General features: G+C 45.1%; 1 protein-coding gene and 1 long non-coding RNA gene across 4 annotated transcripts in view; one reads left to right on the top strand and one right to left on the bottom strand.

Annotated features, from left to right (window-relative positions):
• Positions 1 to 26,383, top strand: part of FAM13A (family with sequence similarity 13 member A) — a 135,149-nt gene that overhangs the window by 68,084 nt on the left and 40,682 nt on the right. For 2 of the 3 annotated variants that reach the window (XM_083398272.1, XM_083398271.1), the window contains one exon: positions 16,426 to 16,467. In XM_083398272.1, coding sequence (XP_083254398.1) covers positions 16,426 to 16,467 — 42 coding nt within the window. Of the gene's footprint in view, positions 1 to 1,315; positions 1,809 to 16,425; positions 16,468 to 26,383 lie in introns of those variants that run through there. The other variant, XM_083398273.1, reaches the window with a different exon arrangement.
• Positions 17,905 to 19,814, bottom strand: LOC310657801. Its single transcript, XR_014501950.1, has 2 exons — positions 19,177 to 19,814; positions 17,905 to 18,175 (listed from the first exon to the last, which is right to left on the bottom strand). It is a non-coding gene; the product is annotated as an uncharacterized lncRNA (long non-coding RNA).

The following is a 26,383-nucleotide window of genomic DNA, read 5'->3' as shown; positions in this document are numbered from 1 at the left end:
AACCTAAAACAGCAGCACCATTAGATGAGCTTATGTGTTTGTGGAGTTTGCAAATCATGGGCATAGCCAGGATTTATGTTGTGGGGGGGGGGGTGGCAGGACACCCACCTGACAACATCCTCTGTCCAGATTTCTCTTGCAGATTCAGAATGAAATGTCTCAACAACAGTTTTTTGGGTTTTGTTTAAATTAATTTCTTTGGACCCCAAATGCTCAGAAAAATCTGTTAAAATCTTTCGACAATTTCTCCTTTATTTATTTACTTGATTTGGGGGCCAGCTCCCCACCACCCCGGCCCCTGGCTTTGCCCATGACTACCATCAAGAACGCGGGTTCTTGATGGGGACGTGGGTGGCGCTGTAGGTTAAACCACAGAACCTAGGACTTGCTGATCGGAAGGTCGGCGGTTCGAATCCCCGCGACGGGGTGAGCTGCCGTTGCTCGGTCCCTGATCCTGCCAACCTAGCAGTTCGAAAGCACATCAAAGTGCAAGTAGATAAATAGGTACCACTCTGGCGGGAAGGTAAACGGCGTTTCCATGCGCTGCTCTGGTTCGCCAGAAGCGGCTTAGTCATGCTGGCCACATGACCCGGAAGCTGTATGCCGGCTCCCTCGGCCAATAAAGCGAGATGAGCGCCGCAACCCCAGAGTCGGCCACGACTGGACCTAATGGTCAGGGGTCCCTTTACCTTACCATCAAGAAGGCAAGTATCACTTGCCCTCATTTCTGCCTTCCACGATAAATTCTTTGCTGGTCTTTAACAAGGCGTTCTCCAAGACACTTTTGCTTGCTGTTCCCTAAAAAGGTCCCGAGGGGCTTGTGCCAGTGCACTCGAAAGATGCTCTGGTTTGCTTGCTCCTTCCCCTCCCGAAAATGAATAAGTGACAGCGACGTGCTTAACGTGATGTCTGGAGAGGCTTGCACAGCGAAAGCGCTGCATGCGGCGCGCGAAGTCCCATCGCCCAGACCGTGGCGATGGGGCTTTGAGCACGTAGGATGCTTTTGCAGGAGGAAACCGGTCGTTGCTGCTTTATTCCGGCGTCCTGATTTGGGTTTTCCACTCCTCTCCCCCAACCCCACTTTCCCATCAGTCAATAACAAGCCCCATATTTTTTTTTATTTTTGACTTGCGGGGCTGCAGAGGTCCCCAAATATCTTCTTATTTCCTCCCATGCTGTGCTGAAAGTCCCTTTTTTATCGCCTCCTTCTCTGGCTTCTCAAGCTCCGTTGGGCGCAGTTGATTGACAGGCGGGGCGGAATTGTTGGGGAAAGTTTCAAGTTACCCGGGATGGCGACGCGCCTACGAGGAGGAGAGGAGGAGGCGAGCGAGCGAGCAGCCTGCACTGGTTGTCACCCGCTGCTATTTCTGATTGGCTGGATGCTTCAGCTGCTTCCTCGGGAACAAAAGGTCAAAGTGGACTCGGAGGGTGGCTTTATATTTTTCTTTGCACGGGCGCACAAAAAAGGGGGAAGACCTCGAGCGGGCTGGAAACCTGAAGCCTCTCCCTTCGCGCACGGTAAATAATCGCAGCTTGCAAAGGGAGAGAGCGTGTCTCTCTGAATGTCTCCGGTAGCTTTAGTTTAGAGCACTGAATCCGGAGCCAAGGCAGGAAGCGACGGGTTGGAGCCTTCAGCGCTGCTGGCTGCGGGCAGGGATTTTTATTTTATTTTTATTTTTGGTTTCAAAAAAAGATTTGTGTTAGGCTACGGTGCAGTGCAGAGAGGAAGACGTGAAGGAGGTCAGCTCCCAGTTTCCCCTTCAGAGAAAACTTTCAGGAATGGCTTGTGAAATCATGTCTCTGCAAAGGTAAAAAAACTCCTGTTTCGTCGTCGTATGTTTGTTTGCAATCATGTTTCAAATGGTGGGATCTGATCTGGCCAATTTTCTGCCCAGCTGCCTGTTAATCTTCTCAGGCTGTTTGCTAAACAGTTTCTTTTCTCTGATCTTGCTGGGATACATTTGCAATAATGCAGAAATACTGCGTCTTTGAATTCTGCATGCTTTATATCAAACCTCCCCCGCCACCCAAAATAGACACCATGTGCATGTCTAGGGAGGTTGTAGAATAATAACTCACTGCAAATATACCCTGGTTTATATGCTTTTTATTTTCCCGAAAGGTTGCTTATGTTATGGTTACATATTGCGCTTATTCCATGATTTTTAATCATGCAATACCGTAGGCATGTCTACTTAGAAGTAAGAGCCATTAAGCCTCACTGACTTGCAGCCTAAATGTTAATAACAGCGCAGATTTTCTCTACCACGTGTCACAAGTTTAGATTCTCTGGTTGTTCCAGGTTGGTTTTGTATAGAATGAAACTTTTATTTCCCCTGGACCAGATCGTGGGAAAATGGACATAGTTGGATTTTCAGGATTTAAGCAGCAGGCTGGTTTTTACAGAATGGAGCCAAGTAAGTTTTGGCTGCAATCGTCTTAACTTACCTGGGATCAGATCCTACTGAAAACAGTGAGCACTGCTCCTGAGTCAAGGAAGTTGAGATATTATGTTGTATAGAGCAAGGTTCCCCAGAATTCTGAATTTGTTGAGTCCATGATAAGCTTGTGAAGTTGCCTTCGAACCCAGCCCAAATTCTTAGGAATGTCAATGAAGCAAAGTCAAGAAATATCAATATATAATCAACATTTATTAGTCACCATTGCTAGGTTTATGAAACTAAAAATAAAAGAATACTGTTATATTGTGGCATCGTCTTATTAAATGCAGAGGTTCCTCACTGGCATGAGAGGTGCACTCTGTACATGCTCATGCCTTTCCCCCCATGACTCATGGTTACAAAAGATTTATTTTTATTTTTTTGCACAGTCCCACTGACCCCACGGGTCAGTATCAACCGCTTTGAAGACTTCTGTTTTAGGGCAGAAACGTGCTTTCGATAAAAGCTGGAGAAGGAGTGTTGTCGTCTGCTAGTAAATGGGTATTTTAATGTATTTGCTTCCCTATTTCTGACTTGCTGAGGTGCCTTTACATGTCTTTTGTACTTCAGTCTTAGACACATGTAATTTGTAAGTGATCTATCTCTCTTAAGTTGGCTTGTCCAGGATTGAAGTGCCCTAAACAGTACTTATTGTGATGCAGTGAAAGGAGAGCAATGGGTTAGGAATGCTGCCTTGCTTTTTGAAATATCTGTGTAGAGTTTTCAGGGCAATGGTTTTATTTCAAAGTTGCCTCGGGGACAGTCAAACCGTTGCTTTTGATGATTTAACACAGGCCAGCAGCTTCTTTCTCCCCTCTCTCTCTCTCTCTCTCTCTCTGTGTGTGTGTATATGGCGAGTGAGTGACAGGGCATGCTTGCTCATGTCAAAATAGAATACGATAAAACTATTTTGAAGCTGGGTTTTTATAGACAAGCTGCCAGGTCTGTGAAGAGGGAAAGGTATAAATACCATTTCAAGCATTAACAGGATCGTAATAGTTTCTGAGTCCTCTTATGGCTGCCTATAAAAACTGTTTGTGCCATAAATAGTGTGGTTTAATCTGGCGTGCTGACTTCATCTAGAAAATAAAAGGAACTCCATTGCGATATTAATAATACTGCTTGCTTACATATATTTTCTGAGCCTACAGGATTTTTTGTCCTTACACTTAGAATAAAAAGCATCAAAACCTGCTGCCCAAACATCTTTCATTAATGCTGACTTGAGTAAACTTTGACAATTCTGCCCCTCTCAAGAGAGCTCCGTCTTTGATTGCAAGAATTGCTGCTCCACTCTTGTAACTGAACAACTTTGGCTCATGAGAAACATCTGCCTCCCTTTAATATCTTGGGGATCCTGAGCAGTGTAGCAGTTCATATCTCTCCACTGGAACACTCGACTGGAAATGTGTTCTCTAGGAAAATAGCATTCCTGTACTGAGAGATCTTGATGGTGCTTCATAATTTTGTCCATTAAATATTTAGCTTAGGGGCTATGTGTTGGAGAAGTTCGGTTTGCTGTATTGATTCATAAAAATAATTCTAACAAAGGCCTCCTTAAAACAAATATTTCTGTTTTTCCTTATAATTTTATTTTTGCAGCTGATTTTCAGCAAATACAGTGGTACCTCGCAAGACAAATGCCTCGGAAGACGAAAAACTCACAAGATGAAAGAGTTTTTCGTTTTCTGAGTTGCTTCGCAAGACGGATTTCCCTATGGGCTTGCTTCGCAAGACGAAACGTCTTGCGCCTCTTTTTTTAAACCGCCAATGCATTCCTATGGGAAACCGTCAATACACAGTGGTGCTTCGCAAGACGAAAAAACTCGTAGAACGAAAAAGCTCGCAGAACGAATTAATTTCGTCTTGCGAGGCACCACTGTACCCTGTTTAAACGGAGTAAGGGCTTGGTGGGTCTGTAAGCTGTTCAGAACTTAGAATTGTAAAGTTGGAAGGGACCCCCAGGGCCGCCAAGTCCAGTCCGCTGCAGTGCAGGAATATTTTGCCCACCATGTGCCTCAAACCCACAACCCTGAGATTAAGCGTCTCCTTCTCTACCAACTAAGCTATCCTGGCAGAACTAAACCTGTTTGAGTCCCTTGACTCAAGCCTTCTCGCAAGTGGACTGTACCATTCCAGGCTATGGGTGGAAATCCACGTCCCTTAATGCTTCTCTCCATAACAAAATTCCCCTCCCCTTAAAAGGTTTTGAGCCTAGTATTTTCCTCTCATGTTCAGGGCTTTTCTTTGTGTGGAGGAGCATTAAAAAAAAGCCAGAGAGTTGGAGATGGTACAGTCCACAGACACATGCTTTCCCTCTCATATCTCTCCTTTGGGTACAGGCAAGGAAACAAGTGAAGTTGCTATGGGCCATGAGATGAAAAGCTCTTCAGAGTGTGATCTTGACTCTTCCCCCACCCCGAAAGAAAGTACCGTTCTAGTTCTCACCAACCTTGACTAATAATTCCATTAGTCATGCACTTTGAACCACATGCATGGGCCTGGGCCAAATCCTGGGGGCTGTAAACATAAGCAGTCGCTTTTATGATGCCAACAGACTACTGTGTCAGCTCCTAAAGCTGAATTCTATTGCCATCACCATCATCGTTAAACAGTAGGGCCTATTGTTAACTAATGTGTCAATAAAGAACTGGAGGAAGGGCCATAACTCAAGGATTGCAAAATGTACCAGGTTTAATCTCCAGGTAGGGGCTTTGTTTCGTAGTGAGCTAGATGAAGGATGGTCTTGAATGTGGAAGCAGCAGTAGATCCAGGATGGAATATAATGCTCCCATTGTTTTAGCATTTCAGGATGCAAGTTTTGTTCCCGTAGACCCTTCACAGTCAAGATGTAGCGCCTCCCTCCCATTGTTTGCTCAGATCTTGAAACCGAATACCTTTTTCTCACTCTGCCAGCTGTGTGTTGAGTCCACCTGACACGGAAGAGGCATTATCATGGACTTTTCACACATTGGTGGGGTGGTCTCTTGCCTTGGCGCAAAGCTCTTCTGGAAAATGCCAGCACTGTGCAAGACCACGAGTGGGAAGTTGGTGCCTGTTCAGAGTCACTTGCAAGATATATTGCATTAGCGGCTGACGAACAGAAAGCGGTTTTCGATGGAGAGGTAGTGAGAATGAGGTTCAAAAGGCAAGGCAATTGTTAATGGCAAGTGCGGAAGGAGTTGAAGTGTAAGTGGTTGGTCTTCTTGGTCTTCTAACTCAGTGTTGAACTGGCTGGCAACAGCTCTCAAGTTGAGGGCCGCAGGCAGGGAGACTTCCCTAGTGTTGAAGGTTGAACCTGGCACCCTTTGTGTGCCAAGTGTGTGGCATTCACCGGCTCTGCATAGTGATATCCAGAACTGAACCTGAAACCCTTCGCACGGGCCCCTCGCTGCTTAAGTCCTGCTTCTGCTGGGTGGCTTTTGTGAAAGTCTCTTCTAAAGATGGTGGCTTGGTTGGTGGCAAGGGACTCTGTTTGAGGCAGAAAGGAAAAGTGGGGGGGGGGGGACGACGACGACGACGACCCAATGCTTGGTGGATTATTAGCAGATTGCACAGTAATGCATTAACATGTGAACATGTTGGCATACAGTTCTGCAAAGGGTACTGTCAGATGGCAATGGTGGTTGCTCGTGAGTAACCAGGCAGGACTCTGACCTATCTGTTACAGGTTTTAAAGGTAAAGGTAAAGGTACCCCTGCCCGTACGGGCCAGTCTTGACAGACTCTAGGGTTGTGCGCCCATCTCACTCAAGAGGCCGGGGGCCAGCGCTATCCGGAGACACTTCCGGGTCACGTGGCCAGCGTGACATCGCTGCTCTGGCGAGCCAGAGCCGCACACAGAAACGCCGTTTACCTTCCCGCTAGTAAGCGGTCCCTATTTATCTACTTGCACCCGGGAGTGCTTTCGAACTGCTAGGTTGGCAGGCGCTGGGACCGAACAACGGGAGCGCACCCCATCTTTCGATCGGCAAGCCCTAGGCGCTGAGGCTTTTACCCACAGCGCCACCCACATCCCCTTTACAGGTTTTATTTAGGCGCAAAAACTATTTACAGTGCAGAACCACAAGTTCATGTCTGCCTCAATTGCTAGCAGAATCGGGGAGTGGTCGTTTCCGGGTCCTCCCCCAGCATAAGAGCTTAGTCACCCCCAGCCTTTTCCTTCCTTCTTTGCGTTTTACACCTCTGCGCAAGGTGGGCGATGGAAGCGTCATGCTTCCCTCCTGGCCGGCTTGGCCAGGAGCAGTGCTGAGGCTCCTAGCAGCATCCTCTAACCCTTTCCCCTCCTTTACCCGGAGGTATGGTGCTGGGGCTGACTAGGTATGGTGCTGAGGCTCCCAGCAGCATCCTCTGGTCCCATCCCCACTGGAGGTGTGGCTTTCCCCACCGCAGGAAGAGGAACGGCTTTTCAAGATTTTCAGAGGTTCCAACTGTCCCTCTGCCTCCCTTCTCTGTTCCGATGGCAGTCCCCTGACAGGTACCCTAGTCCAGGGATGTGGGATCCTTTTCACACCCACACAGGGTAGAGAGAGCAGTAAACAGAACTGCTGCCCTCCTACAGTAGGGTAGTTACTATGCACACTCAGACACACCCCTCTATCCTGCATCTGAGCAAGGAAAAGGCATGATCAGAGTTCAAACACACATTCATGCAGAAACATTCGGGGTGCAAAACAGGACCAGTCCTGGGAAAGCTTTTGAGGGCCAGGCAGGGAGTGGCCTGGAGTTTCCTTCCCCATTCTGTTCACCTGTTACTCACATGCAGAACAATCCCAGTTTAAAGCACAAGCTAGACTGCACTTCTTTGACTGGACACTGCAAAATCAAACCCCAACCAGTGAGCAGCTGCAGACTCATAGAGGCTCCGCACACAAGCAGGATTCCTTTGCAGCTGCTTGTGTGTTAAGGGTTATTTTGCAGACTGCCATGTTCAACGTTCAGGATTCGGGGGGGGGGTAGCGCAGGACCGCTACTGCTTCAGACTGCGAGCGTTGAGTGTGGTGTAATGGTTCATGCGTCGGGCTATGGCCTGGGAGACCAAGACTCGAATCCCCACTCAGTAGCCATGACTCAGTGACCTTGGTCCAGTCTCTGTCCCCCCAGTCTACCCTCCCTCATAGGGTTGTTGCGAGGATAAAATGGAAAGGGGAGAGACCACGTACACCACCGGAGAAAAGGTGAGATATGAACGTAGTAAATAAATAACTCCTTAGTAGGGCCATATCTGACTTTTTATTGCTCATTAACAAATTTATTGTGGCAATAAGCACTAAGCTCTCAGATACATCATAATAAATGTACCATAATATTGTGAGTGGGTGGTATTTATGAAGGCCTAGAACCAGGCTGGAGCCTTTCCTAAGTCTGGGCAATACCTGGTTTTCAACTTTGTGATATATATCCCCAGGTAAACATCGCAATATACTGATGTATCGCAGTGTCTGAAATAAAAACGGAGCTATGTAGAGGCATTGGCTGGAGTCATGGTTTTCTGCACATTGTGATTTTTTGCATAGCATGTACACATCATGATTTGCAATATATTGCCAGATCAAAAATTACAAAACGGATATCATGATGTGGACTTCAAACCAGTTTTCAACAATATATCGATATATCGGCCATCCCTATCCCTGACTGGAGCTGCCAGGGAACAGTTCTCATGCAAAGCATTTCATCTCCCACTGAGCGATAGCCTTTCCCCTCAAATTGCTTATGTGGTTGCTCTTCGTATGTATTGTAAGAAACTCACATTGTAATAAAAATATGGTTTAGAGAGGGCAAACTGATGTCCTTTGTATTGCACTCCAAGCCTGAGATGGCCTGGGGCTGAAATCTCCAGTAGCACCATCCAGAAATACGCTTCTTGGTGGCAGAGGCCAAACTCACAGATGTGCTTAGACTGCGTACGTGACCAGGTGGCCTCTTTATGGGTACCTGCAAATTATTAAGTTGAGAGATAAACTGAAGATCTTCAGGCTCGTTTTACTTCCAACGTATTGATCTTGGAGCCGAGTCTCTGACCTATGCTCCTGCCATTGAAGACATTAGCTGATGTGTAATCAGCCTACCAGCATTTTAATTGCCCTCCCTGTTTGTGGAATGTTATCTGTATTGGGTATTGTGGGTCCACTCTTAACAGCTTGGCTGTTTATATTCATAACATAGGTAAGCCCAATGAGATAATGTTGGTACTTTGGACCTCACCACCCATCCGGGTACCTCTTAACATGCCTTGTGGGTCAGGATTCATGATTTAAGCTGTACCACACAGTTGTCAAAGGGCAAAAGTGTTTATGTATGAGGGTGATAGGCGGGCCATAATTCAATAAATAATTTGTGAATAGTACACTTTATTCACTATTTAGGGAACAAAATAGAGACTACTTAATTACAAAACTCTCTAAATGGTATACATAATAAGATTATTGTTACAATCCATAAAATGGTTCAAAGCACGAGTATACACAACTTAATATTCAATAAAATACAGGTAAAATAAGTGAAACTTTGGAAACAGACATAAATAACTAAATTATATTACATTATATTATTTTAATTAAAGTGTCACTACTCACAAAAAAAGAAATGGCAGGATTGATGCCCTAATTTTTAAAACACCATTCGTCCCAAGCCTAGTTTAGTAGGTCACTTTGCTGAAAACAATGGGAAGTTTCTTTTTTCTTGTTTTAAAAAACAGTTCGATAAGACTTTTCCTTATCAAATAAAAAGAAACAATACAAACTTGAAGCATACAACCATGTGTTTGGTCACAGCACATGTAAGAGCAATGGAAAATCTCCCCCAAATACACCATCCGTAAGACAGAAACACTAAATGAAGTTTATTTGCTTGTTTCAGTTGATTTGTTCAGAGGGAGGGAGTGATAAGGAAAACTGCTCTGAGAGTCTCTTGCTCAGGTAGTGCTACTTGATTTGTACAAACTGTGTAGATCCCAGAGGAGATTCCGGCTCTGCTATCCGGCAGGTAGCTTAAATTCCATTGGCTTCAGGGAAAGTCACTTTGCCTGCACACGACAACACATTCAAGCAGCCACAAATCCTTTTACTGGGAGAGTGGTTTACTTTTAACATGGAGTCACGTTGACAAGGGGGCATAAACAGGGACACGTTGCAAAAGATTCAGATTACTTGAGAGTTGGGGTAGTTTGGGCACAGTATCAAGTCTCCCAGCTTTTTGTCCTCGCTAGGCTGACCAGTAGTGATGTATGGAAGTGAGAGCTGGACCATCAAGAAGGCTGATTGCCGAAGAATTGATGCTTTTGAATTATGGTGCTGGAGGAGACTCTTGAGAGTCCCATGGGCTGCAAGAAGATCAAACCTATCCATTCTGAAGGAAATCAGCCCTGAGTGCTCAGTGGAATCCTGAAGCTGAGGCTCCAATACTTTGGCCACCTCATGAGAAGAGAAGACTCCCTGGAAAAGACCCTGATGTTGGGAAAGATGGAGGGCGCAAGGAGAAGGGGACGACAGAGGACGAGATTGTTGGACAGTGTTCTCGAAGCTACAAATATGAGTTTGACCAAACTGCGGGAGGCAGTGGAAGACAGGAGTGCCTGGCGTGCTCTGGTCCATTGGGTCACGAAGAGTTGGCCACGACTGAACGACTAAACAACAAACAACAACAAGGCTGGCTTGAAGTCAAAGGGAGAGCCCTCCCAAAGCGGGGTTTTCAGACAGTGGCTGCAGCATCCTGTTTTGTTAGGGATCAGTTGCAGCCAATCCCAAGTGAGGTTTCCTGGCCAGCCTAGCTTGGCTCAGCTCCACTTGGGAGCCCCTGGGTGGGACTTCATTTCATGCCCAATTTAAAAGTCACCAAATACAAGGAGCAACCAGAACACCGCTCGAGGCTCCCAGTTACTGCTTTGCAGCTGCAGCATCACCTGCCCTCACCCCGTATCCCATATGGCATCAGGTGGGGGGCAGATGGGGAACCAGCCCCCTCCCAGGCCAGATTAGGACCGCTGTGGCTCACAGGTTCCCCAGTTCTGCCCTGTATCATGGAAACATTGGCCTTGTGCCTGGTGCTGGGATATATAGTTCTCGAGGCAGAATGCTTGGATGTCTTTTGCAGATGCAGAACCTTTGATTTTCCGACTGCAAGAATGGCTCCGTAGCCTCTCCGCACTCGACCACGTTTTCCATAACAGTTCCTCCATGCATTCTGTTGGGGTTGCTTAGTAACCTCATTCTTACACTCCTTGTTACGCAACTTAACTTGTGTTTGGTCTGTATTAACATGCTACTGTTGACTTCAAAGGAAGGGTGCAGCCTTGGCTGGAGTACAGCATCAGTCATTCTCTCCACCTCTTCTTGACCCATTTTCTGTCTTACCCATCCAGGGAGTCTTGCCAGACTGCAGATAGTAAACAGATGTGCCTCTTCCCAGTTGTCTGCCATCCTATCCTCTCATTTTTAATCTTCAAGGAATAAAGCAGCAGAAGCTGGGCAGCTCTGTCCACATAAACATGTTATTAAGAACATACCATTAGGGTGAAAAGGAAGCAGTTTGCAGGTCTCCCCAGATGTAGTGTTTATCTTAAGCAGAATGCTTTACGGCATCTTTTAGATATTAAATGGAGATCAGCAGGCATTCCATTGAACCTTCAGTTTTTGGATAACTTACGCAACTGATAGTTATCACAGGAACACAACCAGCTGATCTAGTGCCGGACAAGCCAAATAATCATAGAATCATAGAGTTGGAAGGGACCACGAGGCTCATCTAGTCCAACCCCCTGCAAGGCAGAAATCTGTCGCCCAACATGGGAGTCGAACCCACAACCCTCCGATTAAGAGTCTTGTGCTCCACTAACTGAGCTGTATGGCAGCAGGTAAAAACATAGGGTTCCCTAGCTTATAACATCTTCCCAAGTGACTGGTAGTATTTCTGCATGGAAGGTAAGGCTGATTGGCTTTCTTGTTTCCATGTTTTAAAAACATTATATCCCACCCTTTTGACCCTGAGGGTCATTTAATCTTAACTCCCTGCAATGCATCAAGGCTTAAAATAGCATCAAAACAGTCACTACAAAAGAAAAGGTAAAACAATTAAAAACAGCAACAATTTGAATCAATTAACTATTAAGCGCCTGGACAAATATATATTTTAACGTACGTGGCTGGTGCTGAAACTCACTCAACAGGCACAAGGCAAGCACCCCTCTGCAGAATATTCCTGAGTTGGGAGCCACCACCAAAAAGACCCAGTTCCTTGTTGCCTCTTGCCTAACCTATGGTGGCAAGGGCTCCCAAAGTAGGATCAGATTGTACTTTTTGTTCCTGTGACCCAAGCCATGTAAGGTTAAAGCCTCACCTTTGAATTGTGCCTGACATCTGATAGGTTGGCAAAATAAGCAAGGGGAGCAGCCAGGAAGGAAGTTGAGATTGCAAGGGCAGCAAGTTGTTTTCCTGGAGGGTCGCTTTGAGAAGGAAGTGAGGTTGCAAACACCATTTTAGAAACATAGGGAACTCATTAATACCAAGTTGGACCCAATGGTCTATCTAACTCAGTACTGTCCACCCAAGAGATGGGGAACCTGTGATCCACCAGATATTGCTAAGCAACCAATTCCCCAATGTTCTGCACCACACAGCCCCAGACTTCTTTTGCCCTTGGGCTGAGAAGGAAGGAAAGTGTAAGGAAGGCAGTGCTACTCTTCAATAGGCCAGTTGTTTACCCCTACCTTAGAAACATGTAGTTGGAAGGAACTTCACAGGTCACCAATGCCCCCTTTTTGAAGCAAGAATGCTGTGTTATGTAAAATGTATAATTGCTGACGTCTGATAATGCATCTTCACCTGCCACAGTCAAATTAAAGCACCACTGCTTTAAAATTGTCGCTTTTGCTCAAATCCTCGTGATATCCTGGACTTGTTTGGAAAACTTCTCCCCACGACTTCCTGCAGAGGCCAAGTCCTTGCTATCTATTTACAAAAGAGATAGGCTTGCCAAGCTGAACCTGAATGATAAGGAGGAAAACAGATCCGACACTATTGCAGTCGGGTTAAGCCAAAATCAACAAACCTCTCCGTTAACCTGAGATGCCTGTACAGCTAAAAAACACACACCTGTTTTGGGTTTTCCCCACCCCTCCTTTCTGAAGCAAAAACAACCTAGGGTTTCTGGCAGGATTCCTGCACCTGCTGGCAGATTCAGGTTGCACAGTTAAAGTTGATTTGCTGCTCTTGAGCTACAAACCTATCCCACCCGCAATGTGACTTTTGAGGATAAGGAACGTGATGGGAAAATCCCTTGCTTGACGCAGCATCCTTCAGTCTTCCTGCAAACAAATCAGAACAAATGCTTAATAAGCAGTTGCCTGGAAGGGACTGCATAATCCTGCTTCACCTTAAAAGGTGAACAGGTTTATTGTTTGCCTCTTGTGGACTTGAGTCCACTTCATCAAATGCTGAAGTGCAATCCTCAGTTGTCAGGTTACATCTATTTTTCCCCCCAAATTTTTTAAAATTGCTTTTCCAAACATTTTAAACAAACAAACATAGATCTTAACTGTACTTAACCCAATCTTAGTAAACATTGTTAAGTGACTTCCTCAAACCCCCCTGGCTGAATTTCAGTGTATATCATTGCAACAGTTTTCCAAAACAGATTTCTCATAAAATTAACTTAATCACTGAACATCTTTCTTTCTTTTCATTTTAACTTTAAACATATGATTCTGTAACATCACATATTTAAATCCTAAGCCTATCTGTTATTTGCAAGTTTTTCCAATTAAGTTATCTTAGCGTATTTAACTAAATAGTCTTTAAATTTCATTCATTCCTCCTGGTACTCCTCCTCCTCCTGTTCACGGATTCTTCCAGTAAGGTCGGCTAGCTCCAAAAAGTCCATCATCTTCATCTGCCATTCCTCCACTGTTGGGACTTCTTGAGTTGTCAGGTTACATCTAGGCTTGGTTTATACATGCTGCAGAATGAATGTTGAAGTGCCGAGACAGTAGACTGATGCTGCTGTTACTTCAGGCTGCAGGAGAATGATCACATTCTGAAATTCTCTCCTGTCTTTTCATTTTAAAATTTCAACTTATTACATTGTTGTGTTGCTTGCACACTGCTTGGGGACAGTTGCAACTAAGTGGTATGTAAGTGGTTTATAAACACATACCGTATTTTCCCCTGTATAACACGCCCCCATGTATAAGATGAGCCCTATTTTGGGGGACTCCAATTTAAGAAAATGGGGGGGAGATTCCCCAGAGTTGTTGAGCTTTTTGGGGGGGAGAGGAATCGCGGCTGCAACCAATCACCCTCCCCCCCCCCATGCACTATCCATGTATAAGACAGCCCCCAATTTTGAACATTACTTTGCAGTAAGAAAATCTTGGTTTATACATGGAAAAATAAGGTAACAATAAAAATTGAGCACAAACAGAAAAGCAGTATGGCTGGCAATCAGACTGTGCTTGGGATGTTTCTCTCTTGATATGCTCGTCCCCTGTTGCATACAGACTTTTATATTTTTAATCTGGAGGAATATCCCAAACTGGGATTTCTCCAGATTTTTGCGGCCTGGTGTGCTGCAGTCCCTTTTGCCACCCCATCCGAAACTTGTTCTTCTGCATGCATGGACTTAGCATGCAACTTTGATTTTTTTTTTACTTTAGTTCAAATTGCTCTGGAAGTTGTTTTTTTGCAGGGTTCTTCTATCTGAGGTCAGAGCAGAATGCCATTAAATATAGTTCAGCAACCAAAACAGCTTGATTATATTTTAAGTACCCAAATATTTGGCGAGGGTGACATGGCCTTTCAACTTCTGAACAGGTACAAGTGACTTCCCCGGCAAGTCCCTTTGCAAACATTTGCTCTGACCCTCCAAAGGTCTTTGTAGATTGGCTAGATTAATTCATTGGGGAGGGAAAGTCCATGTTTAACTGCTCCAAACTTAAGAAGAGTGTTTCTTGTTTAGGGCAGGAGGGAGTCATTGTCAGCTGGGTTGTAGCAGTGGGGAACACAACACCATATAGAGGCAAAACAGCTAAGGGCTTGAGAAAAGGAGTCTATCATTGACCTGGGTTCACTAAGAGAAACTGGTAGAGGGAGTTCATAGAATCATAGAGTTGGAATAGACCACAAGGGCCATCAAGTCCAACCCCCTGCCAAGCAGGAAACACCATCAGAGCACTCCTGACATATGGCTGTCAAGCCTCTACTTAAAGACCTCCAAAGAAGGAGACTCCACCACACTCCTTGGCAGCAAATTCCACTGTTGAACAGCTCTTACTGTCAGGAAGTTCTTCCTAATGTTTAGGTGGAATCTTCTTTCTTGTAGTTTGGATCCATTGCTCCGTGTCCGCTTCTCTGGAGCAGCAGAAAACAACCTTTCTCCCTCGTCTATATGACATCCTTTTATATACTATTTGAACATGGCTATCATATCACCCCTTAACCTCCTCTTCTCCAGGCTAAACATGCCCAGCTCCCTTAGCCGTTCCTCACAGGGATATGGATGATGCAAGGTGTACTGTGTTTGTGTGTGTGTGTGTGTGTGTGTGTGTGTGCCTTGTGGCTCTTCCACAGTGTTTGTTTCTGACAGGCCCACAAGAAGAAAAGTTGTTGAACCTCACTTTAAGTAACAGATGTGTAATGATTCAAAACAAAAGGGCAAAAGGCAATCGTTGTTGCATCCCCATTATCTAGTACAATACTTTTGGGAAATGATGGAAAGGTGTGAGGGAAGGTTGAATAATGATGGAAAGGTATGAGGGACGTTCATAATTGGAGACCACAGTTGTTTAATTATCAAAGCTGGCTTTTTCTTTCTATAAATTAGCATTGGTGAACCCATTTCTTGGCTTTCAAACTCTGGTTTGTCAAAGAGTCCAAGATATTGTCATGACTCCTACGCAACTTGGGACCGGGATACCTAAAAGATTTCCCTGCCTCTTACATAACCAGTTGGTTGCTATTGTCTGCAGGAGATGCATTCTTGCAGATAACCATTTCGTCCATTCTGTATGGTGCAGGATTCACCCTACAGTTGGCAACACCTACACGCCGAAACTCCCTTCCATTACGTAACAGAGAAATTGTGTCTCTGTTGTCATATGGAAGTTGCTCCAGCACCATGTTCGTTTTGGTTTCTTTCTCGCACATCTTTTCCAGCTTTGCAATATCATTTTTTAGGTGTGGTCTTGGAGACACAGTATTCCAAGTGTGGTCACACCATGTTGAAGCTTACAGTGGTACCTCGGGTTAAGTACTTAATTCGTTCCGGAGGTCCGTTCTTAACCTGAAACTGTTCTTAACCTGAAGCACCACTTTAGCTAATGGGGCCTCCTGCTGCCGCCGCACCGCCGCAGCACGATTTCTGTTCTCATCCTGAAGCAAAGTTCTTAACCCAAGATAGTATTTCTGGGTTAGCAGAGTCTGTAACCTGAAGCGTATGTAACCCGAGGTACCACTGTACTTTGCCACTTGTATGCATTTAATTTTGATGGCATGGTTTTGAAACCAGCATTTTAGATTGGTATTTCTTTCCCTCCGTCCCCCCTCCCCCTATTTTCTTTAGTAAGAGAAATTGTAACCTTCTTTAGAAGCCAATTGTTCATTTGTGGAACCACAGAAAGCCCCTGGTCCTTCCCGCCACCTCCCAGTCCTGGTTATGCTTATAGCGGATCATTGCAACGTTGCTATAGAAATAGCCCTTGAAGTCTTGCACAGCTGCTCAGGCTCCCGAAAGCTCAGCAGTTTTATCTAGTTCTGCCTTGGTGAGCACTAGCAAAACGACTTGGGGTTTTGTAACCTTGAAGAATGTAATTTAACACTCCCCACCCCTCCCCTGCAAGCCTCTGTCTCTGGCCGTGCAGCAAAACATGCCTATCAGCACAGCTTCTTTTCCAGCCCCTGCTACTCAGATCTCAGTGGTTCAGTATGAATTAGCTTGCAAATGAAGGGCATAAACTTGCATGCTAATGACAAATATGTTGTCTTCTTTTTTAGCTCTCAAGAGGATGAAAGGCCCATGTCACCGTTCTATCTAAGGTATTTACGAACTTCTATTTGCTTGTCTCCACTATGTTTCAGCTTTGTAAGAAACTGCTGCGGATGGGAGACAGTTATTAGTATTTTCTGCAGCATTTTTACAGTGTGCTTGAATGGACATGTCCTTCCTTAGCCAACGAAAGGAATCAGCTGTTCTGAATCCAGGCCAGGTGCAGCAAAGCTCTTTTTCACACAACACATAATTAATCGTGGAAATCACTGCCACAAAGAAGTGCCGCAGGCTGCATGTATTCAGTGAAAACATGGAGGGAGAAGTGGTTTCATACATGCTGACCCCACCCATTGAAAGCAGCATGGTCAGACAGACACATAAACATTGCGACAGCGGTGACTGGGGCCCAGTCAGACTGGTAGGCCAGAAGGTTGGGAGACAAACAGCAGGGGGAGCCAGAGCTAATAACAAATGTCTCTATGACTTTTCCTGATTTCTGCACATCGGTTTCTCAATCTCAGAATGCCAGGGATTTGTTGCTTATTTTAGCCAGGAGATGTTTAGGGATTTTTCTTCTTCTTCTTTTAAATATTATAGTTTGGGAAGGGCTGTGGCAAAGTGATAGGGCATCTGCTTTGCACAAGATCACCGGCATCTCTTAAGTAGGAGAGACCCCCAGTCCAAAACTTTGGAAAGCCTCTTGCAGTCATTGTAGACAATAATGCACTCCTGGTTTGACTTGGTTCCCCACACTTCTGTGATTATATAAGGAGATGCCTGTGCAAATGTTTCATATCACACATAGGAACAAATGGCATTCTGGAGGTCTTCGGGTTTTGAAAGTTGTTTTCCAGACTTGCTTCTATCATTCCCGGAATATTTGAATACAGGGAAAGTATCTGGGGCATGATCTCCTGCTGGGACTACTCGGTGAGCAGGTCTTGGAAGCGCATTGGTGGTGTGCCCCATTTAAATCAGTATCTTGTTAATTAAAGCAAAGCAATAATCTAGCTTTGCAACATAATTCCCTGTTGCACAGCTTATTTCTTTTTGTTACTCCGCTTAGCATCATAATGCACCCCTGATTACATTTGGCAGCTTGTTTCTTTAAAAAGAAAGGAAGAAAGAATGGTTGCTCAGTGTCACACACCAGAAATGCGTGGTTTGCCAAGAGGAGTTAATTTGGCAGGGAAGATGGCCACAAGCTGGCCAACGGCGGGTGCTTCGTCGCCTGAGAGCTCTCGTGGCAAGAGGCAGCTCTTGCTGCTTCCAACAACTCCTGCCATTTATCTTCCCTGCCTTGCTGCAGAAACCAAAGGGGGGCAAATTGCCCTGCGATTCCATGCCAGAAGCTGCTTTGCAAGACATCTCTTTTCTTTTCCCACCCTGCCGTTTTGCTGACTTCCTGCCCCGCCGCGCTTGCCTTGATGTAGACATATTTATGCGATAGAACAACTGAGCAATTAACGTAAACACATGGAGGATGTGGGCTGCAGCTTTTATACAGTACACAGAGTACAATGGTCGAGAGGAGAGACGGTTATGTAACATGCTGGGTGGGTGCAAACAAGAGCTGTCCATATTCCAAGGACTGCACGGTGCTTTTTCTCTTGCCAGCTGGCAGGAACGTTATGTATATGCCTTTTTTTATTCGTCTTATCATCGGCGCTGCAAATGTTGCAGAGTTTCTGATGAGTGCAGCGGCTTGTGTTCCTTAACGATCTCCTCTCTCCCGTTTCAGTCAAGGGACGTAACCTAAAGAGCACAGCGGAATGATTAAACAAACATCTGTAACATTAGAATCTTAATTGTCTGAAATTCCTTTTAGACTTGGTGCACTCTTAAATCCCCCTCCATGTGGGTGCAGCCCTTTGTAAATCCAAGTGCAGACATCTGCTTAACCTTGAGCCAGTTTCTGCAGCCCTACCTGCAGCCCTATCTGTAAAAGTAGACAAATAACCGGAGGCTTTCAGTCAAAGATTTGGCCTGTTATTTGCTCTGCACATCTTCTCCCTCCCTGTTGTGTGTCTTCTTTCCCCTGTGACACCTCTTCCTTGCCTTGTCTGCTGCGTTGTTCCAGCCCTCCTTTCCTAGATACCCCTGTCTCTGTTTCCCTTAGCACAACCTCCACCAATCTGGCGCCTTCCAGATGTTTTGGACTACAGCTCTCGCCAGCCCAGCTGTGCACCTGACCTCCCATCCCTATGGCAGGTTGAGACTGTAAGCAGAGAGAGTAGCTAAGCCAATGGTAACCAGTGGCTTGGCCAGCCCCCCTGTGACAGACAGGCAGGTAGCTGAGCCAATCACAGCTGGAGTTCATCACCACCATGACCACTGCTTAGTGCACTGTAATATAGCTCTCTCTTTTTTTACAATATAAAACAATATGCTATTTCTCAATTTTGTGGTGGTGCTAAATTGACACAAGAATCTTGCACGCCAAAAATACTGTTTATATGACTCAAAGCAAATAGCACTTGGAACCGAATTGCCTTCCCTCCATTGTTTTATTAAGAGCAACAAAAACTATATTATATTATCAAACATGTGATGCAATTCCATTCAAATCAACAGGAATATTGTCACCCGTTTTAGGAGGTGTCAGTTGTAGTTTAAAACATGAGGCTGCCATGTTATAAGAGGATCATTGTTTGGTTTTCTAAATCTTTGTACACAGAAACTTTCTGTGCCTTGTCTTTTGCTTGGTAATCCTGGGTTTATATTAGCACTGAGATTCTTAGATAAGCAGGGCGTACTTCAGAAAACTGAAAACAACAGGTGGTGAATGTCAACAGGGGTAGATAAGAAACTTTCAGGTAATGCAATTAGGGCCTTGGGTCTCCGGATGTTTGGGTCAGCCAAGTAGAAATGATCAGTTGTACACGAGAAAACCATGTTCTGTGTTGGACTTTTAAGATGCCTGGCTGAGGTAGCAGAATACTCTTGCGCAAAACAAAATTTGACATCATGAATGGCTTCTGTCCATGAGCCAGAGAAAGACTTAATTCCTATTATGCTAGTGGGTACAATGTATAGAGAAGGGACATCTAAGACACAAGCCCCTTTCCTTTTCCTATTGAAAATATCAGGCTCGTCTCCTGAAGGAGAGGATTTGCCAGTAATGTGTCTGTGGCTGCTAATATATCTGCCAGTTATTGCCTTTGGTGTCCGAGAAAGGTCTCATTCAATATCCCATCAAAAATACAAAATGCATGAGGGACTCTATGCTGTTCCTTGCCCAGCAGTTCCTGTTTGCTCTAGCTCAGCATCTCCTACGTAACCCCACGGCAGCCATTTTTTTTGTTATGCCTCGCCACCCCGGCAGCCATTTTGTGACTGGCACCCACAGAAACTTCCTTCTCAGAATTCCAGAAATGTCCTTTCTGTCCAAAAAGGTTGGCGATCCCTGTTCTAGAGTGGGAAACGGTGTGGTGGCGATGGTGTTGATGGTCCCCCTCAGAAGAAGCTTGTCTTTTGGTTTGCTTTCGTGACACTGGGCTCCAGCAACTGTCGTCGTTTATTAGGAAAGCTCTCTAGCGCCATCTCGGTTAACTGCATGTTGCAAGCAAATGCATTTAAGTAATCTGTGGTGCCATATTTTAAAACTAAAGCCCCTTTTTAAAAAAAGTGGGGGATTATAAAGGACTGAAGGGGCAGGATGCTTAACCTGCCTCCTCACAACACTGTGAATCTAAGCATTTTCTATTGGTCAGAAGCAGCCATTTTGGAGAACAGTAAGGAGCTGACAAATGGGGAAGGGTTAAAAATCAGGCCACTCCTTTGGGTATAACGGTGGAATGTAAATTTAATAAATTAAAATATCCACCCACCCTTGTCTGCCCCTTAACTCTGAAATGCTCTGTTTTCAATGTGAGCTAATTTGTTTTTGTTTTTTAAAAACAAACTGGCACCCAGATCTCAGCCGGGCTTATTAGCAATAAGCTCAGGCCGTGTCAGTGTTTTTGGGGAGTTAGGGTTAGACGTTGCTTTTTTACTTTTGCAGAGTGGCGTAGTGGTTGGAGTCTTGAGTTCGAATCCCCGCTCAGCCGTGAAACTCACTGAGTGACCTTCGGCCAGTCACTGCCTCTCAGCCTCATGTACCACACAAGGCTGTTAGGATTAAATGAGGAGGCAGAGAACCATGTGTGTTCACTTTAAGCTCCTTGGAGGAAAAAGGTGGTATATTAATGCGGCAGATAAATGAGAATGATGTCACACTGACTGAGTTTAACAGGCATGATTTTGTGCCTGAGAAACACCTCCCCCCCCCCAAAAAAAAATCTAATATAGGAGAGTCCATGCCTTGGGTGGAGAGAGCCTAGACTTGCCAAAGTGAATAATACAGGAGAGGTCCCTGTGGCTAGCCTCAGCGAAAATCTTTGCACGCCCTCCCGGAGCACAGCTAGACTTTCAGCTGCAGGTGTCGCTGCTCACAAATCCCTAGTGATGATTTGATTAGAGAAAAGGGGGAGGAAAGTGCAAGGGTAAATAATTGCTTTCTGCCTGGGCTAGCTTCCTCGATAAGAAAAGCAGCCGCCTTGCAAACACACCAGGGCCCACAATGACAGACGTGTGAAAATGCTGCCGGAAAACTAGACTTCAGCCTTGCCTGGTCCCCTGTCAAAAGCTGATTGATCTGCAGGCACTTGCCTCTGTGCTGTAAAAAGAAAAGGCCTCACCTTCTCATTTCCGTGCATCGAAGCTGCTGCTGCTGCTGCTGCTAAAAGACACAAGGTCAGGCCAAGTTTGCTGTGCTTCCTGGTCAGTTGGTATCTCTGTAGAAACATATGGCTAACATGAGTACCGTACAGATGTTGTCATCGTGTTGCGGCTCCCTGATGACTCTGCGTTCATCCTCTGAGACCCTTCTTTGTGTGCCTCTTCCACATGGAAGAGTGACAACACGAGAACGGGGCCTTTTCTGCAGTGGCTTCCCATTTGTGGAATGCTCTCCCCAGCAAGGCTGGCACCTTCATTATATATCTTTAGGTGCCAGGCCTTTGGCTGATTAATACTCTGTGGCCTTTTAAATGTGTTTGTGGGAGTAGGGCGTTATTGTTTCATTGCTTCTGTTTTGACTATCTCTCTTGTGCTTTTATCGTGTATTTTTATCTTGAGATCTTTTGATGAAGGGCGGTATATAAATCTAATAAATAAATAAATATTTAGTGGCAAACCTGGGTTTTCCTCTGGGTGAATTGTGTCCTTGTACACCTGACCCTGTAAGACTGGACCACAAATAAAGATAATAATAATAATAATAATAATAATAATAATATACAAAAAATATTTATTTATACCCCGCCCATCTGGCTGGGCTTCCCCAGCCACTCTGGGCGGCTTCCAAAAAAATATTAAAATACTATAATACATCAAACATTAAAAGCTTCCCTAAACAGGGCTGCCTTCTGATGTCTTCTAAAAGTCTGGTAGTTGTTGTTCTCTTTGAGATCTGGTGGGAGGGAGTTCCACAGGGCGGGTGCCACTACCAAGAAGGCCCTCTACCTGGTTCCCTGTAACTTGGCTTCTCGCAGTGAGGAACCGCCAGAAGGCCCTCGGTGCTGGACCTCAGTGTCCAGGTAGAACGATGGGGGTGGAGACGCTCTCTAAGGACAAGCGCCTTAACTCGTTTTTAGGCCTTTCTTTGGCAAGACCTGGAGGTCTATCCTAAGTTGAAGCCCTGATGTTCTTCTTCTTCTTCTTAGAAGCATAGAATCGTAAGAGAGATGGAAGGGACCACAGGGGTCATTTAGTCCAACCCCCTGCGATGCAGGACTCTTTTGCCCAACATGGGGCTCGAACCCACAACACTGAGATTAAGATTCTCACACTGTACCAAGTGAGCTATCCCAGCAGTTCTTCTCTGTTACATTTGTACCCCATCTTTCCTTCAAGGAGATCAAGGTGACTTTGATAGTTCTCATTCCCTTCTGATCTTTACAACAACCCTGTGAGGTAGGTTGGGCTGAGATCATGTGACCGGCTCAGGGTTACCCAGCAAGCTTTGCATTAGAAGAATGCCGCCCGTCTCTAATGAATAGACTGCTTCTTTTTAGACTAACCCAACGCGTTCTGGGTAGCAGCGAGGGGTTCACACATTACAGTGGTACCTCTGGATGCGAACGGGATCCATTCCGGAGCCCCGTTCGCATCCTGAGGTGAATGCAACCCGCAGGTCGCGATTCGTCACTTCCGTGCATGCGCGTGACGTCATTTTGAGCATCTGCGCATGCGTGAGCGGCAAAACCCGGAAGTAATGCACTCCGTTACTTCTGGGTCGCTGCAGAGCGCAACCCAAAAAGGCTTAACCTGAAGCGACTTCAACCCGAGGTATGACTGTACTAGAAAGTACTAGCAGGAATGCTTAGTGGTAAGTCTGAAGAAGCACACTGGAGACAAACTGTTTGAGAAGCAGGATGCTTGAAGCGTTTTCTTGTTCAGCAAGCGTCCGTTAGGGTGGTGTGCTGAGCCTTGCATTTCGCAGCGTATCTGCCTCCCTCAGCGACACCGTGCCGTTCTTGTTTGCACACATGCAGGCCAGCCAGCTGGGCGAACTAATTCTCTTGCCGATAAGAGGATCAAGCCCAACGAAATGTTTTAAGCTCATAACAACTTGGTTTATGAATACTGTAGTCAGGCTCTGAACCTCAGTAACATGTCACATGGCCCCTCTTATCTGCAAAGCTGAGTCAGCGGGATGGAGGAGGCGGAGAGACAGGACTCCTGCACGTCTCAGACCTGACCTTGCCTCCCAGTTCAGAGAGCTGCTCCGAAGACAAGGCTGTGTTTTCGCTTCCTGGGAAGACCAAACTTTGACGATGATAGGTAGCCCCACGGAGAGGTCATTGCAGTAGTCCAAGCGGGAGATAACTAGAGTATGCGCCACTCTGGCGAGACAAGTCGGCGGGCAGGTAGGGTCTCAACCTGCGTACCAGATGGAGCTGGTAGACAGCTGCCCTGGACACAGAATTGACCTGCGCCTCCATGGACAGCTGTGAGTCCGAAATGACTCCCAGGCTGCACAGCTGGTCCTTCAGGGACACAGTTGTCCCATTCAGTATTGTCCTACGTGGCATCACTTACGTCTAGGGAAATCATGTGCATTGTTGTATCTGGTAAATTGGGCATGTGGCTGCTTTCAGGCCAGTGACACGAGGCAGAAAATTTTCCCAGTGCCTTATTTTTCCACAGAAAACGTCCAACGTTGTAAGTCCATTAGGAACAATGAACGGATGCCAATTGCAAATAAGTACAGTGGTACCTCGGGTTAAGTACTTAATTCGTTCTGGAGGTCCGTTCTTAACCTGAAACTGTTCTTAACCTGAAGCACCACTTTAGCTAATGGGGCCTCCTACTGCTGCCGCACCGCCGGAGCACGATTTCTGTTCTCATCCTGAAGCAAAGTTCTTAACCTGAAGCACTATTTCTGGGTTAGTGGAGTCTGTAACCTGAAGTGTATGTAACCTGAAGCGTATGTAACCCGAGGTACCACTGTATTGGGTAGGCTACGCAGTTTCACAGTTTCTAGCTCCGTTTAGTGATGTCTGTTAATATAAACTTGCTAAATTAGACCCCTCTCTAGGGCACAGTTGCCCATGCAGTGATAACCTCACAGTCGAATTACTGCAGTGTGCTCCATGCAAGGTGACCCTTCGCCAGAGGCTGCAGCTCATGCAGAACCCAGCAGCTAGGTTGTGGGGACAAACTTGTGGAGACAAACTACCGACAGACAGCACATAGCACCCTGCTTGTGGGATTTGTGTCAGCTGCTCTTGTACTGCTGAGCCATGTTCAGGGTGTTGATGCTAATATAGAAAGCCCTGTACAGCTCAGGACCAGGTTACCTGAGAGACTGCCTTATCCGGTAGATCTACACAGTAGATCACTGAAGTCTGCAGGAGAATTTCTCCTGCAAGCCCCAAAGATCTCAGAAGCCAGGTCTGCAGTAACTCACAGTAGGGATTTTACTGTGGGGTGGAGTAGCATTCCTTTCGAGGTAGAACAGGTGCATAATTTTTTACAATGTATGTCTACCAGTTATGGTTTTAGTCTTGTCTTAAATGTTTTTGTTTTGCTTTTGTGCTTTTAAGCGTTTTTAATAATGTATTCAAATGCCTTTGTCTCAAGGCATTTACATACATTATTAAAAATGTGCTGTTGTTTAGGAGGCAGTGAATTAATGTTGGTAGTTGTAATAATAATAACAGTAATAGTAAAATAATAATAACAACAACGCTTCAGAAAATTTCCCAGTGCAGACCGAAGTTTCTCCCAATACAAATCACCCTAAGCAAATAGGGTGTATAGGAAAACTTACCACAAAACGCACCAGTGCTCCTGCCACATTGGCACATGATAAGAAGCAGTGCAAGGAGACTGAATCTGCGTTAGGAGCGAAAGAGTTGCCATTCACCTAGTTCAGCCTTCATGGGCAGAAAGGCATTTCTGTGAAACTTGCAAGGCAAGCATAAGGGCAGCAGCTCTCTCCTGCTGTTTACCCCTAGCACCTGGTATATTTCTTCCATACATGGAGGGTCTCTCAGCTGCTTGAAGCCACGGGTCAACAGGTGCATTGATCACACAATCACAGGTGCCTTCTGTGCAAAGCAGGAAGGCAAGGGAGGACGTGTCTGTAAACAAGTGGTGGGCGCGTGTTCCATCCCAATTACGTAGTTTGCCAATTGATCTCCCCATTATTCACTGTGCAATACTGTCGTACCTTGGTTCTCAAACAGAATCCGTTCCAAAAGTCTGTTTCGATTTCCAAAAACACTCAAAAACCAAGGCACGGCTTCCAGTTGGCTGCGGGAGCTTCCTGCACTCAATTGGAAGCCATGTCGGACATTTGGGTTCCAAAGAACGTTCACAAACCAGAATACTCCCTTCCGGGTTTGCGGCATTCGGTAGCCAAAACGTTTGAGAACTAAGCTGTTTGGAAACTAAGGTATGGCTGTATTCACAAGAAGAACACACAGCAGATGCATCTGCCATCGCAAATCTGCTTAGCTGCTTTAAGTTAAATGCATGTTCTTTTCAAAAAGGCAGTCTGCTTCTTTTTGTGCTGATCATTTTTGAGAGGTGCATATTGTGTTATAAGCTGTGTGTTAAATTTGTGAGAGGCTCTGAAATTTGTTTGCGTGTTGTTTCTAACCTACTCTTATCACGGCAGATTGGTCAGAAATAGTGGCTGAATCATTGCTGCTTAGGAGTTTGCAGTCTGAGAGTTGATTTGCATTTACATGTTCCATCATTTGATTAATGAAATTCCAAGTGGTAACTTACACGTGTGAGTTGTTACCACAGGTATATGATGTCTCTAGTAATACCTAGGATTAATGAATTGACAGGTAAAATTGGGGGGTGGGAATTAAGTATCTAAGATGACACATCTTTTTGAAGTCAAAAGAACCAGGTCAAAGATGAAATTGTTTTGTAGCAAACAGGACTCCTTTTGTCAAAAGATCTTTCTTCTCCCAAATATACTGTGTGGACTTGAGATGCTCTGAATTTTAAAGAACTGATTTTGTTTTGTTTTATCAGTTTTATATTATCGTTCAGATTATTCATATGATGCATTTTGTTTTTTTAAAAGAAAAATGTTCTTTGGGGGGGGACTTTAAATAAAACAGTGTAAGTTCAAATGCACAGCTGACAATAACAGACGATTCTCGCCTTATTTCTTGCATAATGTGTTGCTTCTCATAAGGATAGTCTTATAAAACTGGAAGAACCTGGCAACTAAGCATACACTTCTCTTTCTTCACACGATAATAAGGCATCTTTGCAAATAATTTGCCAAATGTTACTAGTCCACAATTTGTTGAAAAGAAAATTATGATGCCTTTCGCTGAAGTCAGTTGACTTTTTCATCTGACATCAATTGAACAGAAATCGAAGTTACATGCATGTATGCATGAAACTGATCCAAGGTGTGCTTATATTTTGGGAGGCCTTTTTAATTCA

Source organism: Podarcis tiliguerta (assembly GCF_965153285.1).
Source record: "Podarcis tiliguerta genome assembly, chromosome: 9".
Classification (NCBI taxonomy): Eukaryota; Metazoa; Chordata; class Lepidosauria; order Squamata; family Lacertidae; genus Podarcis; species Podarcis tiliguerta.
The sequence above is the reverse complement of the archived record's forward strand: the minus strand, read 5'-3'. Positions and strand labels throughout refer to the sequence as shown.